This window comes from Hyperoodon ampullatus, assembly GCF_949752795.1.
Source record: "Hyperoodon ampullatus genome assembly, chromosome: 9".
NCBI classification, from domain to species: Eukaryota; Metazoa; Chordata; class Mammalia; order Artiodactyla; family Ziphiidae; genus Hyperoodon; species Hyperoodon ampullatus.
Genome location: NC_136922.1, coordinates 93,087,745 through 93,104,143, shown reverse-complemented (window position 1 = coordinate 93,104,143; position 16,399 = coordinate 93,087,745). Strand labels below are relative to the sequence as shown.

The 16,399-nt window shown below is 35.6% G+C and overlaps 1 protein-coding gene across 2 annotated transcripts in view; it reads left to right on the top strand.

Annotated features, from left to right (window-relative positions):
• DGKI (diacylglycerol kinase iota) overlaps positions 1–16,399 on the top strand; it is a gene marked incomplete at both ends in the record, with an annotated part of 451,691 nt that overhangs the window by 289,368 nt on the left and 145,924 nt on the right. For both annotated transcript variants that reach the window (XM_079711562.1, XM_079711561.1), the window contains one exon: positions 14,162–14,361. In XM_079711562.1, coding sequence (XP_079567688.1) covers positions 14,162–14,361 — 200 coding nt within the window. The remainder of the gene's footprint in view (positions 1–14,161; positions 14,362–16,399) is intronic.

The window sequence follows — 16,399 nt, the reverse complement described above, 5'->3', positions numbered from 1 at the left end:
TGTTTTGTTACTTAGTTATACAGTTTGTTTCAGAGAAGCAGGATAAATGGTTCTTTTATATATACATTTTCAAAATAATAAGTTAGTTCACTAGCATCTTTTGATGGTGACTGTGGTTTGGAAGTGGCATCCAATTTTGGGAACTACTCCCATGAACAGTTTGCGTCTGTATACTCTCCCCTTGAATCTAGGTGGGCTTACAAATACTTGGCAAATAGAGTACAGTGGAATTGATGCTGCGTAACTTTTGAGGCTGGATCATTAAATGCCATGCAGCATATGGAAAATATGGGCAATATTGATGGTCTCTAATTAATAGGAGTTTTGTAAATTCAAAGTAATACGTATTTAAAATGTCTCACTGCTCTCATTCATTCAATGTTGGTCATGAATATTTATTGAATAGTTGTTGAATCCCCAAATACTTATTGAATCCATAAATGACATTCTGCTAGGTAAAATGGTTACAAAATGAACCAGTAGAAAAGCTGTGTCCTCAGGATGCCCACAGTTCATGTTGTGGGGAGAGATGAAGAAAGAAATGAGCAATAACAGTCTGACAAATTCTAGGAGAAAGGCATGTGTGATGATAGAAAGGAGGACTGTGTTTACAAACTGGGGAGATCAGCAAAAATTTCACAAAGGAGGCAGGAGTCTCTATGGGTGAGATGGCCAAGTGGCTGCTCCCCTAGAGGGATCAGCCTAAGAGGGCATGGAAACCAGGAGAGCTACTAGTGGTGGTTCAGAGTGATGATACAAATGGTGAATAAAGGGCAGAAAGAGTTGGGTTTTTATAATTTGTTGTTTTAACTGTTATGGGGAGGTTGCAGCAGATGGCATGAGACAGGATCAGATTTGTTGCTCAGAAAAGTTATCTGGATGTCAGTGTGAAAGGTGACCAGAATCTTAACTTCTGGAGACAGATGGACAAATCAGGACATTGGTACCAAAGTCCAGGTGAAGAGGTGAGGAGATCCGAAAGCCTGAAGAAAGACAGTGGTGATGAAGATAGGAGGGGTTGGTGAATTCAAGAGTTATTGATACGGACTTATTGTGCAGGGTGAGAAAGGAGTATCAGTGACTGCCAGGTGGCCAGCATGGGCAAAGGGTGAATATATTATATGTGATAGAAAATATAAAAGAAAGGTAATAGTGTCAAAAAATGAACTCTGTTTTATATAAGTTAAAATTTAAACCCCTGTGAGACATCTAAGAAGATATAGAAATGTGCAGTTTGAAATATATGTTTAGAGCTCAGGAGATCCCTCTAGGTCAGAAGAGAGTATTTAGGGGGGTCTATCAAATCCTTTTCTTTCCCATCCCATCATTAGTAGGAAAAGGAGGAAAATAATAGATGGGAGTTGGTGTAGAGAAAATGGAATAGTAAAATTATTAAATGTAGATTATACTGCACAATTTTGAACATCCCATGTTCTTTAAATAATATTGCTTCATATTCATACACATCTTACCTTCCTATTCATATAGCAGACACTTGTATTTTTTTTTTACTCAATAGTGAAAGTACTTTATTTTCAGTCCTTAAATTTCACATGCCTTCAAACTATTATGTTTCTAAGAAGGTAAATTATTTGAAAACTCACACATCTGTGTAAGATGATTACATAAACAGAAGAGTGTAGTTATTTGGGTAAAAGTGTATGTATTTTTGTGTATTTAAAATATTCAGAGTGGTGCTTTAAGAGAGAGTTGAAATAGAATTACTAGAATGGGAGAAAAGAGTGTTTCTTTTAGACTTTATCTTGTAATTGCACATTTCAAAGCAGAAGTATTCAATTCATTTTACTGGTTGAAATGCATTCCTATTAATTAAGATGATTTTTCATTGGGTGCTTGGTAACCTGATTAGCTTTTTGGATTCTACACAGACCATAATCAGACCCTGTAAGTTGTATTTACTTCTGCCACAATTTTCTGCCATTACCGTTGTAAAGAGCCTTTCATGTTGAGTCTGTTTCTAAGTAATCTAAAACTTTTCAAGACAGTTCAAAGCATTATTCAGATGGAGGAATTGGGAGCCTAATTTGCTATGTGGTATGTAATCCAAAGATTTCAGTCTCCTGAACTTTAAGGAAAGCATAGCCCGCTTTCTTTTTGTTAATTGAAATTAAAATATGTAGGCTGTTTGATATTTATGAATTAGAAAAGCAAAAGGTTATTCAGTGAGAAAAGTTACATAGAGAAACTCCTAGGGTTGAAGTTGTACACATACCAGATAATCTTTTTTTTTTTTTTTTTAGAAAAAAGTAATATTAAATGTTTATTTTGATAACACATGTAAGTATAAGAACTAAAACTATCACACAGAATCACATGATCCATAACTAACTATATTTATATTTTGATGTGTTCCCTTTCAATTGCTTTATTTCCATGTTTTTAAATATGTAGGGAATCATATTATAAGTATATCCTACTCTTTCATTGTGTAACTATGTCTCAATTTATATAATAATTATTCCTTTATGAAAAGCTTCCTTTATGGAACTTTTAGGTTTCTCGATGTTTGGTGGTATAAAACGCTCCTGTAATTAACCTAATGTCTATAAACCACAGTTAACATTTCAAATTATTTTCTTATGTCAAATCCCCAGGAGAGAAATGACTGATTCAATGGCATAAACATTTTAAAGCCTCTTAATAAAAATTATAAAACTGCTTTCTAGAAATTTGCCCAACAGCAATGTCTAAGAATACCTGATGGGAAGTGTTAGGAATTTAATACCCTACAGGTTCTGAAAATGTGTTCATGGATAGAGACAAAAAGCTATTATAATATTACACTTGATGAAACAGAATGAGAGGATAAAATTAAATCCCTAGAAAGAAAGAAATTATGTTTTATACAGTCAATTATGTCCAACAAAAAAGAGTAAGACATGTTGTTTATCTTTATTTTTACCTTTTATGTCTTTTTGATTTTTTAAAAAATGTCTGTATTTTTTGCATATTTTGATGTTTATCTTTTATTGTTGAATTGCAGGTTATGTTTATATATTCTGAATACAAGTCTTTTGACAGATATATTTAGTGCAAATATGTTCTCAGTTTATTTTTATCTTTTTACTTTTTTTTTTTTTTTTTGCGGTATGTGGGCCTCTCACCGCTGTGGCCTTTCTCGCCGCGGAGCACAGGCTTCGGACACGCAGGCTCAGTGGCCATGGCTCACAGGCCCAGCCGCTCCGCGGCATGTGGGATCCTCCCAGACCGTCCCAGACCGGGGCACGAACCCGCGTCCCCTGCATCGGCAGGCGGACTCTCAACCACTGCGCCACCAGGGAAGCCCTCTTTTTACTTTTTTAATGTTTCTTTTGATCAGCAGAAGTTTAAACATTCTTATGAATTCCAGTTTTAGGATGTAGGCATATTTCATGGTTGAGCTTTTTGTGTCCTTCTTAAATCATTGCTTACTCCAGGAAAGGTTGGGAAGATATTCTCCTTTGTCTTCTTCTTGAAGATTTATAGTGTTAGCTTTTATGTATAAGTATATGATTCAGCTCAAACTGTTGTGTATTCTGCAAAGTAGCTTCAAGGTTCATTTTTAAAGATACAATTATCCAAAACTTTGCAAGTTTCTTAATAACATCATGAGAGGTGAAATAAAAGAATCTTATTCATGATTTTAAAAAATACATTTATCCAGTTTTTTTCCAGCACTATTTTTTGAGTAGACTTCCCTTTTCTATAGAATTGTCTTGGTGCCTTTGCCTCTTGATTGTATGTGGGTCTTTTTCTGAACTCTATTGTTTCATTGATTTGTTTATCCTTATGCCACTTCCACACTGTGTTGATTGCTATAGATTTATTGTAAGTCTTCAACCTGGTAATATGAATCATTTCACTTTGCTTTTCTAAGGGTGTTAGGGTTATTCTACATCTTTTGAATTTGTGTATAGATTTTAGAATTAGTTTGTGTCTACATAAAACTGTTTGGATTTTAATTGGGATTGCATTGAATCTATAGGTAAATTTAGGAGAATTGGCATATTAACATTATTGAATGTTCTAATCTATAAGCATGATATATTTCTCCATTTATTTCGGTGTTCTTTAATTTCTCTTAGCAGTCTTTTATAGTTTCAGTGCACTTTTCAGGTCCTTGCATACCTTTTGTTAAATTCATTCCTAAGTATTTTAAATAGTATGATTTTAAATTTCACCTGTAATTATTATTGCTAATATATAGAAATAACTGATGTCTTTGTGTACACACACATGTAGATACTTATTTATTGACTTTGTCTTGCAGCTTTGCTAAATTCACTCATTAGTTCTAGTAGTTTTTGATATATACCTTAGGTTTTTTTGTCTACATAATTGTGTGGTCTGTGAATAGGACAGTTTTATTTCCTTACACACCTTTTATTTTTCTTGCCTTATTGAATGAGCTGGCAATATGTTGAATAACTGTGGTAAGAATGAACATGCTTGCCTTCTTCCTGATTATAGGAGGAAGCATTCCATATTTCCTCATGAGGTATGCTGTTTGGTTGTTGTTGTTTTTATAAAAGCCCTTTATGTAATTAAGTAATTATGATTCTATGTCAGTTTTCTGAGAGTTTTTTTAAGTCACAAATGAGTGATGTATTTAATCAAATGCTTTTTTTTTAATATATGGAAGTGACCTGATTTTTTCCTTTATTTTCTTTAGATCACAAATTCCATTGATTTTTTTTAAAAAAATTACTCAGTTTGCATTTCTAAGTTAAGCCTCACTTGATGTATTATCATTTTTTATATGCTGGATTCAATTTACTAATATTTTGTTAAGCATTTTTGTGACTGATTATGAAAGATACTGGTCTATACATTTATTTTCTTGAAATATCCTTTATGGGTTTTGATATCAAGGTTATGCTGGCCCCGTAAATTGAGATAGGGATTGTCTGCTTTCTGAAAGAATTTTTATAAGATTGGTATTATTTTTTTCCTTAAGTATTTCATAGAATTTCCTAAAGAACTGTCTGGGCTTGAGATTTATTTGAGGCAAGAATAGATATAGAATTATTCACATTTTCTATTTCTTCTTCAGTCAGTTTTACTAAGTTGAATTTTTCAAGGAATTTGTCCACTTCATTGAAATTGTTAAGTCTATTAGCATAAAGTTGTTCACAGTGTTCTCTTATTATTTTTTTAATGTCTGTAAAATCCCCTCCTTTATTCTTTTTTTTTTTTTTTTTTTTTTTGCGGTACGCAGGCCTCTCACTGTTGTGGCCTCTCCCGTTGCGGAGCACAGGCTCCGGACGCTCAAGCTCAGCGGCCATGGCTCAAGGGCCCAGCCACTCCGCGGCATGTGGGATCTTCCCGAACTGGGGCACGAACCCGTGTCCCCTGCATCGGCAGGCGGACTCTCAACCACTGCGCCACCAGGGAAGCCCCCCTCCTTTATTCTTGATACAAGTAATTTGTTACAGACCTTTTTCTCTTATAATTTCATTTTTTCTCCCCTACTTTGTGCTATTTTTTTCATGTATTACACTTTGACATACATATAAACCCCACATTTCAATATTGATATTTTTGCTTTAAGCAGTCAGTTGTTATTTGAAGAAATTAAGAGGTGAAAGAACAGTTCATAGTCTTTTATGTATACCCACATATTCACCATCTCCAACTTTCTTCATTTCTTTCTGTTGATCAAAGATTTCATCTGGTATCATTTTGCTTGAGTTTGAAAGATTTCCTTTAGCATTTCTTATAGTACAGTTCTCTTGGCAGTAAATAATTTCAAATTTAATTTTTCTGAAATGTCTTTATTTTATCCTCATTTTTTTGAACTATATTCTTATGAATATAGAATACTGGATTGACTGGTTTGTTTGTTGGCTTCTTCCAGCACTTTAAATATGTTGTTTCATTTTCTTCAGGCCTCCATGTTTTAAGGATGAACAGTCAGGTACCATTTGTATCATTATTCACCTGTTTATGTCTTTTTTTCTCTGTTTTTGAGACTTCTTTCTTTTAGTTTTAAGCCTCTATGTGTTTGTTTTACTTTTCTATCGCTTCTGTAAGCAAATTACCATAAGCAGTGGTTTAAGACCACACAAATGTAATATCATACAGTTTGGGAGATCAGAGGTCTAAGATGGATGGTTGGGCTGTGTTTCTTCCAGAGACTCTGGGGAAGAACCTACGTCCTTGTCTTTTTCAGCTTGTTGAGGTGGCCTACTTTTCCTGGCTCATGGCCCCACCTCACTCTGACCTCTGCTTCTATACTCACCTCTTGTTCTCTGACTCTCCCGCCTCCCTTCTTCCCTTATAAAGACCTTTGTGATGACATCAGGGCCCCCTCCCACAGATAATCCAAAATAATCTCCTATGTCAACATCCTTAATGTAATCATACCAGAAAGGGCTCTTTTGCCTTGTACGGTTTTCATAGTTTCTGGGCATTAGAATGTGGGCATATTTTTCCTGGTTGTTGTAATGGGCATTATTCTAACTTCCACGTGGTTTTCTTTGTGTTTATCCTGTTTTAGGTTCATCGATCTTTTTGGAACTGAAGGTTGACCTTTTATTTTTTTCCTACAAATTTGGATTATTTTCATCCATTTATTTTCTGCTCCATCCTTTTCTGCTCCTTCTGGCATTCAATTATGTGTACTTTAGATTGCTTGCTATTGCCTTATGGGTCTTGGGGAAAAAAATAAAACATTTTAGTCTCTGTTTTACAGATTATGTAATTTGTATTACGCTGTTTTCATGTTCACTGACCCCTTTTTGCAGTGTCTAGTTTGCTCTTAAGTCCATTCAGTGATCATTTCAAAAATGTTTTCTCCCTCACGGATCATTTTCTTGCTTCTTTTCGTGTCTAATACAATTGACTATATGCTGGGTAGATGATATATTGTATGGAGTCTGGCTTTTCTTTTATTGTGACCTAGTTGATACTGTTTCAGCATTATATTCTATTCAGTTCCCTTCTTGCTTCACAGAATCCAAAACCAAGTCTAGTATAAGGGATGGATGCTATTAGCCTAGTGTAAAAAAAAAAACATCAATAGGATGTGTTTCTTTCCAGGTTTATACAAATTTATTTGATCCCAGGATATGTTGTTGATTATATGACTACACTATATTAACTCTGTCATGATATTACAGATTTCAGAGGATTGATTGTTTATGGAAATAGCTTGAAAGCATGAAGATGATTTTTTCCCAATGTGCACCACTAAATTCCAGGCTACATCTCACTGTTGGCAGAAAAGCTGAACAGACCCCTTTTGTGGCTTTTTTGCCTCCCATGAACTCACCTTAATAGTGAATCTACCTCTATTGAACAAAAATGGAAAAAGACATAAGTATACCATAAACCCCAGTGAGAAGGAGTACTTAGGTTTCTTCATTATAAGAATTTTCACTTTTTCAAAAAATGTTCTTATTCATAGTAAGTAATAATTGCTGGATTAATTTTAATGAGCAGAAGGAAAGTTTTTCAAATAAAGCCTTTCCTTTTTACTGTTCTCTGCTTCATTGTAGATACTGGCTGTGCATTAGCATACAGCTAATATTTTCAAAGTTAGATGGCATGTGGTAGAATTTGAGGACATGAAATTATAGGTACAACCTAGAATCCTAAAATGCTAGTGCTAAAACAGACCATAGCAGCCTACCGAAACCTCATCAGTTAACATATAGAGAAACTGAATCTATGGAATTATTTTTGCCATAAATGTTACTCATATGGACAATAATTAAGTAAATAGTAATACTATTGCTGGTGGTATTTAGACTGCTTACAACATGTAGTACAGTAGGATTTTAAAATACACCCATGTCCAGAAATGTTAATATTTGATAAAATGGAAAAAAGCAGTAAAACTTAATGGCATTGCTTCGTGGCAGTAAAACAGCTTGTAAAAACTTGTATAGAAAAATATGCATTGACTGATGGTGCCACTGCAAACTACTTAAGTAAAATTTCTCATTTTGGGGACTAGGGTAGGGTGTCAGAGAGGGAAAATATCCCATGTGAGATAGTTCAATTGAGGGAATTTAGTACAGGGGACTAGTTACAGGATGTTAGAAGAACTGAAAAGAGGTAACCCATAGATAGCAATCCATGGATTAGCAATTGCAGAAATGCTCTGCCACCTCCAGGTCTGGAGGGACAAAGGGAAAAGATGGTGTTATCAGCATTCAGCAGCCAGGGCCATTCAGCAGTGGTGGGACCTTGGACAAGTGGCCGCTGATGGGCTGCGCAGTGAGGGTCATCGGGCAGGAGCTGGGACTCCAGAGAAGGGAATCAGACCACAAGAGTTGAGGTCACTGCTGGGGCTGCCTGTCTGTGCTGGAACCGTAGAGACAGGGATGGCCTGGGAAGAGTGCTTGCCAGTGGGAAATGGAAACAGAGGAGAATCAGCCACTGCCAGAGACACTGCTTGAAAAAAGAGAGCTAAGGAGAAACATACATACTTGCGCTCTCCTCTCTTTCTACTGGCTGATTTTTATATTAATATTTTTGTTTCTTGCTCCTAGTCCTTTAATACATCTGGGTTTAATATTTGTGTATGATGTGAGGTAGAATACTGATTTTATTTTTCTCTATTTTATTTATTATTATTATTATTTTTTTTTTTTTGTGGTATGTGGGCCTCTCACTATTGTGGCCTCTCCCGTTGCGGAGCACAGGCTCTGGACGCGCAGGCTCAGCGGCCATGGCTCACGGGCCCAGCCACTCCGTGGCATGTGGGATCTTCCCAGACTGGGGCACGAACCCGTGTCCCCTGCATCGGCAGGCAGACTCTCAACCACTGTGCCACCAGGGAAACCCTATTTTTCTCTATTTTAGTGAGAAATATTCCCAGCACCATTTGCTAAATTATCCATCATTTCTCCAGTAATTTATAATCCCACATCCCACATATTCTGTCCTCACACATATGAGTCTATTCTGCTCTCTCTATGCATTTCCTTTGACCTTTATGTCTTTTCTTATGCAAACACCTTTATTTGAATTACTGTATCTTTGAATATTACATGACTCAATATTCAATAAGGATAATCTATTGTTCTTTATGTTTTCAAAATATTCTCAGCCATTTGTGAACCTTTATTCTTTGAAATTAATTATAGAATTAGTTTGACAAGATTCTTCAAAATAGTATTTCTCATATTCACTTGGAATTACATTGAATTTATGTATTAATTTGGAGGAAATTCATATTATTAGAGTATTAAATTGTCCCATCCATGACTATGGCGTGGTTCTCCATTTCTTTAAGGTTTTTTTTTTTTATGTCTCCAGTAGTTTAAAATTTTTCTGCATAAAAGTCTTATTGCTTTATTGTTTTTGATGATATTATAGATAACATCCTATTTTTTATTATATTTTTACTTAGTTATTGCTAGAGATGGGGAGCACTTGATTTTTTTTATGTTGATAGTGTACCTTTCTTACAAGGTTTAATTTTTGGCCTGTGAATTTTCTTGGACTTTTGATGTATGGGATGATATTAGTGGAAATATTACAAGGTTTGCTTTTTTTCTTCCATGGCTTTTTCCTCCAATTTTATTTCCTTGACTTATTATGTTGGTCAAGACCTCCAATACTATGTTGAAAACTTTTGTTACTAGTGGATCATCTTGTCCCTTGAAAGGAATGCTTTGAATTTTCTTTATTCCAAATAATGTTTTCTCTAAGGATTTTGATAGATGACCTTTATCAGGTAAGTAAGTTGTGTTCTCTTCCTAGTTTTCTAACAATTGACCCTAAAAGGCACTGAACTTTATTATTTTTTCTGCATCTTTTGGGATGATAATGTGGTTTATCTCACTTAAACCACAGTATGGTGAAATTATAATAATGTGTCTTCTTTTTTATTTTATTTTTATTGAGGTATAGTTAATTTACAATGCTGTGTTAGTTTCAAGTGTACAGCAAAGTGTTTCAGTTATACATGTATATATATACAAATATATTCTTTTTCAGATTCTTTTCCATTTTAGGTTATTACAAGATAATGAGTATAGTTCATTGTGCTCTACAGTAGGTCCTTGTTGTTTACCTGTTTTATATATAGTAGTAGGTATATGTTAATCTCAAACTCCTAATTTATCACCCCTCCCCTGCCCCCCACCTCCGCTATCCCTTTGGTAACCATAAGTTTGTTTTCTGTGTCTGTGAGTCTATTTCTGTTTTGTAAATAAATTCGTTTTGTACCATTTTTTAAAGATGCCACAAATAAGTGCTATCATATGATATTTGTCTTTCTCTGACTTATTTCACTTAATATGATAATCTGTAGGTCCATCCATGTTGTTGTAAGTGGAATTATTTCATTCTATGTTATTTTCTGATGTTGAAGTATTCTTAATTCTTGCAAAAACCCATAATGTATCACGATTTAGTTTTTATGTAACAGACCAGTAAAAGCAATTAGCTATTTTTTTAATGATTTTGGTATGTGTGATTATAAATATAATTTAGGTTAAAAGTTTGTTTTCTGCTGCTGCCCTTATCTGGTTTTGTTATTTCAGAAGCCATAGCATCATTTTCTAAAACAAGTTTTATTAGACACTGTCTTTCTATAAAACTTGGGTAGAATTACTTGTAAAACATCTAAGTCTACTTGGCACATTTTGGGGTTGGGGGTGGAATGAGTAATATTTTTGAAAACTTTCAATTTTTAAAACCAGTCTAATCTATCCAATTTCTGTATTTATTACACCAAATTTTGCAAATTATATTTTTTCCAGAAATTTCTCTTATCTAGGTTTTCCAGTTTGTTATCATATAGATCTTTATAACATTCTTGTATGCCTTTTAAACTCTATTATATCTTATCCTCTCTTGTTTTATTTTTTAATAAAACAAAATAGTTTTCCATTTTTTGTTATTTGGTTTTACAAGACCACCTTGTTCGTCTTGAGAAAAAAACAAAAAACAAAACCCAGATTTTCGTATTGTTGATTATCTCCATTATTTACTGTCCATGTCACTGATCGCTGCCTTGGGCCTTTTGTTACAGGACTAGGACTAGGACTGGGAGTCAGGGGCCTGCAGCAGTTGGGAGAAAGGAGGGTTTGGAAGACTTGCTCTTATTTCTGTTCTGATTTCCCAACCCAGGGTTGTCTGTCCTGTCATCTGACAGCAAGTGGAATAAAGACTTGAGTAGTAAGAAGGAGGATGAGACTTAGATGGAGAATAGTATTCTGGGGAGAAGCATAGTGCAGAAAGTCAGAAAACCTCATGCCAGGGACTTCTCTGGTGGTCCAGTGGTTAAAACTTTGCCTTCCAGTGCAGGGGGTGTGGGTTCGATCCCTGGTCAGGGAGCTAAGATCCCACATGCCTTGCAGCCAAAAAACCAAAACATAAAACAGAAGCAATATTGTAACAAATTCAATAAAAACTTTTTAAAAAATGGTCCACATCAAAAAAATCTTAAAAAAAAAAAAAGAAATAAAGAAAGAAAACCTCACACCTTAACTGTGGACTGAAAGAAAGTTATTATAATGACTTTAGGACAATAAATGGCAATGGATGCACTTAGTTCAGGGGCTGTCTTTGTTTTCCTCCTAAGTCATATACTACCAGAAAGGCAATATTTGAAGTTTTCACAAGAGTATAATACATGCTAGGTTGAACAGACAATTGAATATCTGTCATTAGTACGCCAATGTATTCTTATCAGTAAATGACTCATTCTAGCAAATGCTGGGGATGATTATGGTTATTAGGGCCTGTGCCTTATAGGATGTTAAGTCTAGATTAATCTGAATGATGAAAAATAACTATTTCTAGTAAGAATTTAAAAAATTACCTTTAACTTGTTCCAAAAATAAGTGTTTTTGTGCTAACAATAATAGAACTGTCTTTATTCTGGAAAGCTAATTACTATAATTCCTCTTGTGCCTGTTCAGTGATCTTGGATTGATTCTGAAATGCCAGTGGAACTGCCACTGACAGCTATTTACCTCTGTTTATTGTCTTTGCTGTTAATCTATCACCGAGGCTGAGAATATGGCTTAAATGTTCTCTACAGTACTGTGGAAGCCTTCTGATACCGAAGTGTTCGAAAGTATTTAAGCAATTTTCAGTCCTGTCAAACCCAGAGGAATAAGTTCATGCTTAGCAGGTTCTGCACTTTTATTTGTCATTAGGCCTAGTCAAGACTGGGAGAAAAAAGAAGAAGAAAATGGTATTTCCTCTATGGATGAAGGGATACAGTATGGTCAGATAAATATTGCCCTGAGAAGTACTTGTTGAAGGCAAGGGAAATATTTTGGAAAAGTTCGGGAGATGAGTTAGTGGCTCAAGTCCATAGATTAACTTAAATGAGTCATTTAAGTGCAGCCAGAAAAACCTTAAGCTGAGTAACAGAGGATCGGGTAATAGGCCGGAAAGAATTTTAGTAAATTCTCACCTCATTCTCCTCTGCCTCCTTGTTCTACTAATTGAATAAAATTGTATGTAAAATTCACAACTGAGTGCTTTTTAACATCAAAGGTGTTCAATAATGAAGTATGTTCTTTACTTTTCAGTTTTTATTCTACTTTCTTTCCTCCTTTCTATCCCTTTGTGTTCCTTTTCTCTTTGCATTCATACATAATCAGATTTCTGTTGTTCAGATTAATGCAAGTGCAAAAGTAGTTCAAAGTATCAGATAAACACAACTATCTGGGAACCAAATTAGTGGAAATTGACTTCACAAATCTCAGTTAACCAAGTTTTTTCCCCGTTCATAAGATAGAGAGGAGACATGGAAACAAGCTGATAATATATAGGTTTTCCTTTTTCTTTTTAAGTCAATCTTTTAGATTTTGAGCTAGAGTTAGTATTAACTTCTTTTAAAAGTTTGTTTACTTCATTAAAAATTAATACTCAAAATGTATTATCATAAAGCCTTACTGAACAACTGTTAGCAGTATCTACTAAAGTTTAAAAAAAACTTACAGCATAGCAATTGTACTCATCTTATGTACCACAAGAGGGTATGTATCCACCAAGAGATAGACACAAGAAAGTTTATATCATTAATAGCCCCAAACTGGAAACAGCCAGATGTTTACCAGCAGAAGAGTAGGTAAATACACTTTTCTGTTACTCAAAAATAATGATGAGCAAAAAATGTCAGACACAAAAGGGTACATATTGTATGATTCATCTTATATGAAGTTCAAGTTCAAACAAATTGAATCTATGGTATAGAAGTCAGAATAGTAGTTACTAATTGGTTGGTGAGAGGAGTATAGATTGGGCAGGGACGTATGGAAACCTTCTGGTTGCTATAAACTGCCTGAAGCTTGATCTGGATGGAGATTTACATATGTGTATAAAAATGTCCATCAAACTGTATAAGACAATTTGGGCACTATCTGTATGCATAACCGAACATATTGTTTGATTTTAGTTCATCCCTAAAAGGATAAGTGATACTAAAATATATATTAATTTTTTTTTTTTTTTTTTTTTTTTTTTACTAAGGCAGAGAAATTATGCTACTTTGTTGCAGAATTTTAATGTTGGGTTGACTTTTCATTTTGTGGCTATTGTAGTGAACTGAGCTTGTACTGTGTTTGATTTTGATCCTCAAAGCTGCTTTACTCTTCAGAATGTTTTCAATTGAGGATTATTATTTTGCATTTCATTGATCTTACACAGATTTGAAGTAGTTTGAGGAGGTTTTAGGTAAAAAGGAAAAGCTTGCCTGAAGTTTGAAAATTTTTCTAAGGATGGGTTGCATATTTAAATATAATATATTTAATATGTAATATATAACTATATATTATAATTATATATAAATATATTTATATAGTAAGTGTAGCATGGAAGCTGTCTTAAACCATGTATTTTATCTTTTTTATATTCTTTTTATTCTATGTACATTGGTTATTTAATGGGAGTAGATAACACAAAGAGCTTTTGTATTAAACTGATGATTAAATTAAGGCTGAAAATACATAAAAGCAAAAAATGGCTACCAATGAGGATTTGTGATCAAGCCATCAAAATTTAGATATTTCAGTTTATGTGTATTAATGATTTATCCAAGGTTTCCCACTTTACTCATGGCTAACAGCTTTCAGTAAGTATTTTCCAAAGGCCTTTTGATTATAGGCAGTGGGCTTGGGGTTTCTAGGTTTCCTGAGCAACTCTTCAGCACTAACCTCTTGCTTCCTTTTGCCTCTTGTTTTTATAGGCTGCCCTGCAAGTGGGGGGCCACGGAGAAAGGCTGCACCAGTGTCGGGAGGTCATGCTGCTAACTTACAAATCCATCCCCATGCAAGTGGATGGGGAGCCCTGTAGGTTGGCCCCGGCTATGATTCGGATCTCGTTGAGGAATCAGGCCAACATGGTACAGAAGAGCAAGAGAAGGACATCCATGCCTTTACTCAATGAGTGAGTCTACCCTTGCCCACCTTTGTGAACATGGAGACCGTGGAGAGGAGGGCACTGAGCATGTGCATGATCAGGGGCCTCCCTGTGCTGGGAAAGGAGACAAGTCTGGGAAACTCAGCAGCTCCTTGGTCTCTCACACATATTTCTTCTTCATGTTTACTATACGGTGACCACACCTTTCTTTCAGAAGTTATTGTTGTATGATGTGTTAGAGTGATGATGCTTTTTCACTGACCCCTTGAGCATAGACTTACTGGGACCAGCAGAAAATCACTGAGTGATTCAGGGTCGTAAAACGTGTCCTGTTGAATGGGTTCTGTTTTGTTTAAGAAGGCGGGCTGTTGGCCTCCTCTTTTCCCTGGTCACTTGGAGAGTGTTGGTTTCTCCAGGTGCAGGAGGTCGGCAGAGCTAGCTTTGGCTCCCCTCTCTCCACGTTGTATCCCCTTCTGCCCTTCCCCAATGCTCCCATTTTGGGGTCCTGTGCACTCTGATGCTTCAACTCAATTTTGCCATTCTGGGTGGCATCCTATTGTCTAGATGAAACTTGACCCACCACTCAATGCCTAAACAAAACGTATCCCTCCTGGACCCTTTCCTTTCTTGGGTGTTTTGATAAACTGATTAGGACAAGGTGATAAATGACTAGATATTTTGAGTGCATTTTATAGAGTTCCTTAATCTAATTTCGATTGGAATGTCTTTTTGGGGTTGGAGAAAGAGATGGAGAAAGATGGGGATTTGGGGTATCTTTTAGAGTATCTTTTATATATCATGCACCTATGGCTGACCCGACTCAAGGTAAGGACGTTTTAGGGTTCAGCCTTGGGCCATTCTTCTGTCACAGCGAGGGTCCCTCCAAGGTGCTCCTCCTATTTGTGGCCTGTGATGCATGGTTACCTATTTGTACTGAATGGCTGGCTTCCTCTAGTGCCTGTGAAGGAAGGGCATGCTTCGCCATGTATTTATTGAGTCAATGTGACAAGTACAGAAGTGCCTAGAATGAACCAATGACACAGGTGTCATCGCTCCCTGCCAAAGCTTCACCTCTCTTTCTGAGATGGCAGATGTTGAAGAACAGCATTCGACAGGGCTCGTGAAGAGTTTTAGTTTTTAGTGTCTGCTTCTAAGCTTGAAGCTGGGGTGAGGGATCTTCTCTCCTCTGCATCCTCCTTTTCCAGAGTCAATCTGGGCTCCCCCAGCACTTTTCCTAGATCATTATCCAGAGGACTTGTTTAGTTGCCTTTTTCATTTTTTTTATATTTTGCAGCTAGGGAAACTCAGCTCATTTCTGCTGCTTTCTCTATCCTCTGCCTTTACCACTATTAGGTTGAATATACACTTTGTGAGTTTCAGGCAGTGTGTCAGCAATAGTGTATGGTTGACCATATTCTCTCCTGAAACATTAGAGTTAAGCCATGAACTACTGGTTTAAGAGAAAGTTCTGAACTACTAAGTGAAAAGCCCTCTCTGAGATAGTCCAGGTTGTTTTGGATCACTTATAGATCGTTTGTTAACAGAGCTAAAAATTCTTAATATCTACAGGCAAACAGCTCCCATTTTCATGCCTGGTGCTTCTACGCTTAATAACCTTATGAGACATGAAATTGTTTTTGGGTGTTTAGTTTCAAACAGTTTTTGCCCTTGAGAAAGAATTTGTATTTGCTCAGAAACTGTATTAAGAATTTATTTGGGCTTTCTTCTCGTATAAAAACAAATGGAAAGAGTTGTTTTCTTTTTGTACACATGGCACATATGACAGATGATGTGACTTCATAGGTTTAGCCAGGAGGGTGTTCAAGAAGCAGCCTCAACTCAAAAATGCAGTTATTTCCCACCAGGGGGCAGTGGTGTCTCCATCCAAGCAGCCTCAGGCTGTAGGAAAGACTTGAGTGAAAAGGCAGTAATAATATTCTGTCCATTTCTTAAAAGGACACATATAAATCTTAAAGATTAGCCAAGATCTTTATTACAACTTATTATTAAAATTATCATTCAACACATTTTTAGAAAATCTCTCACCACTACTCTTTTTCACCCT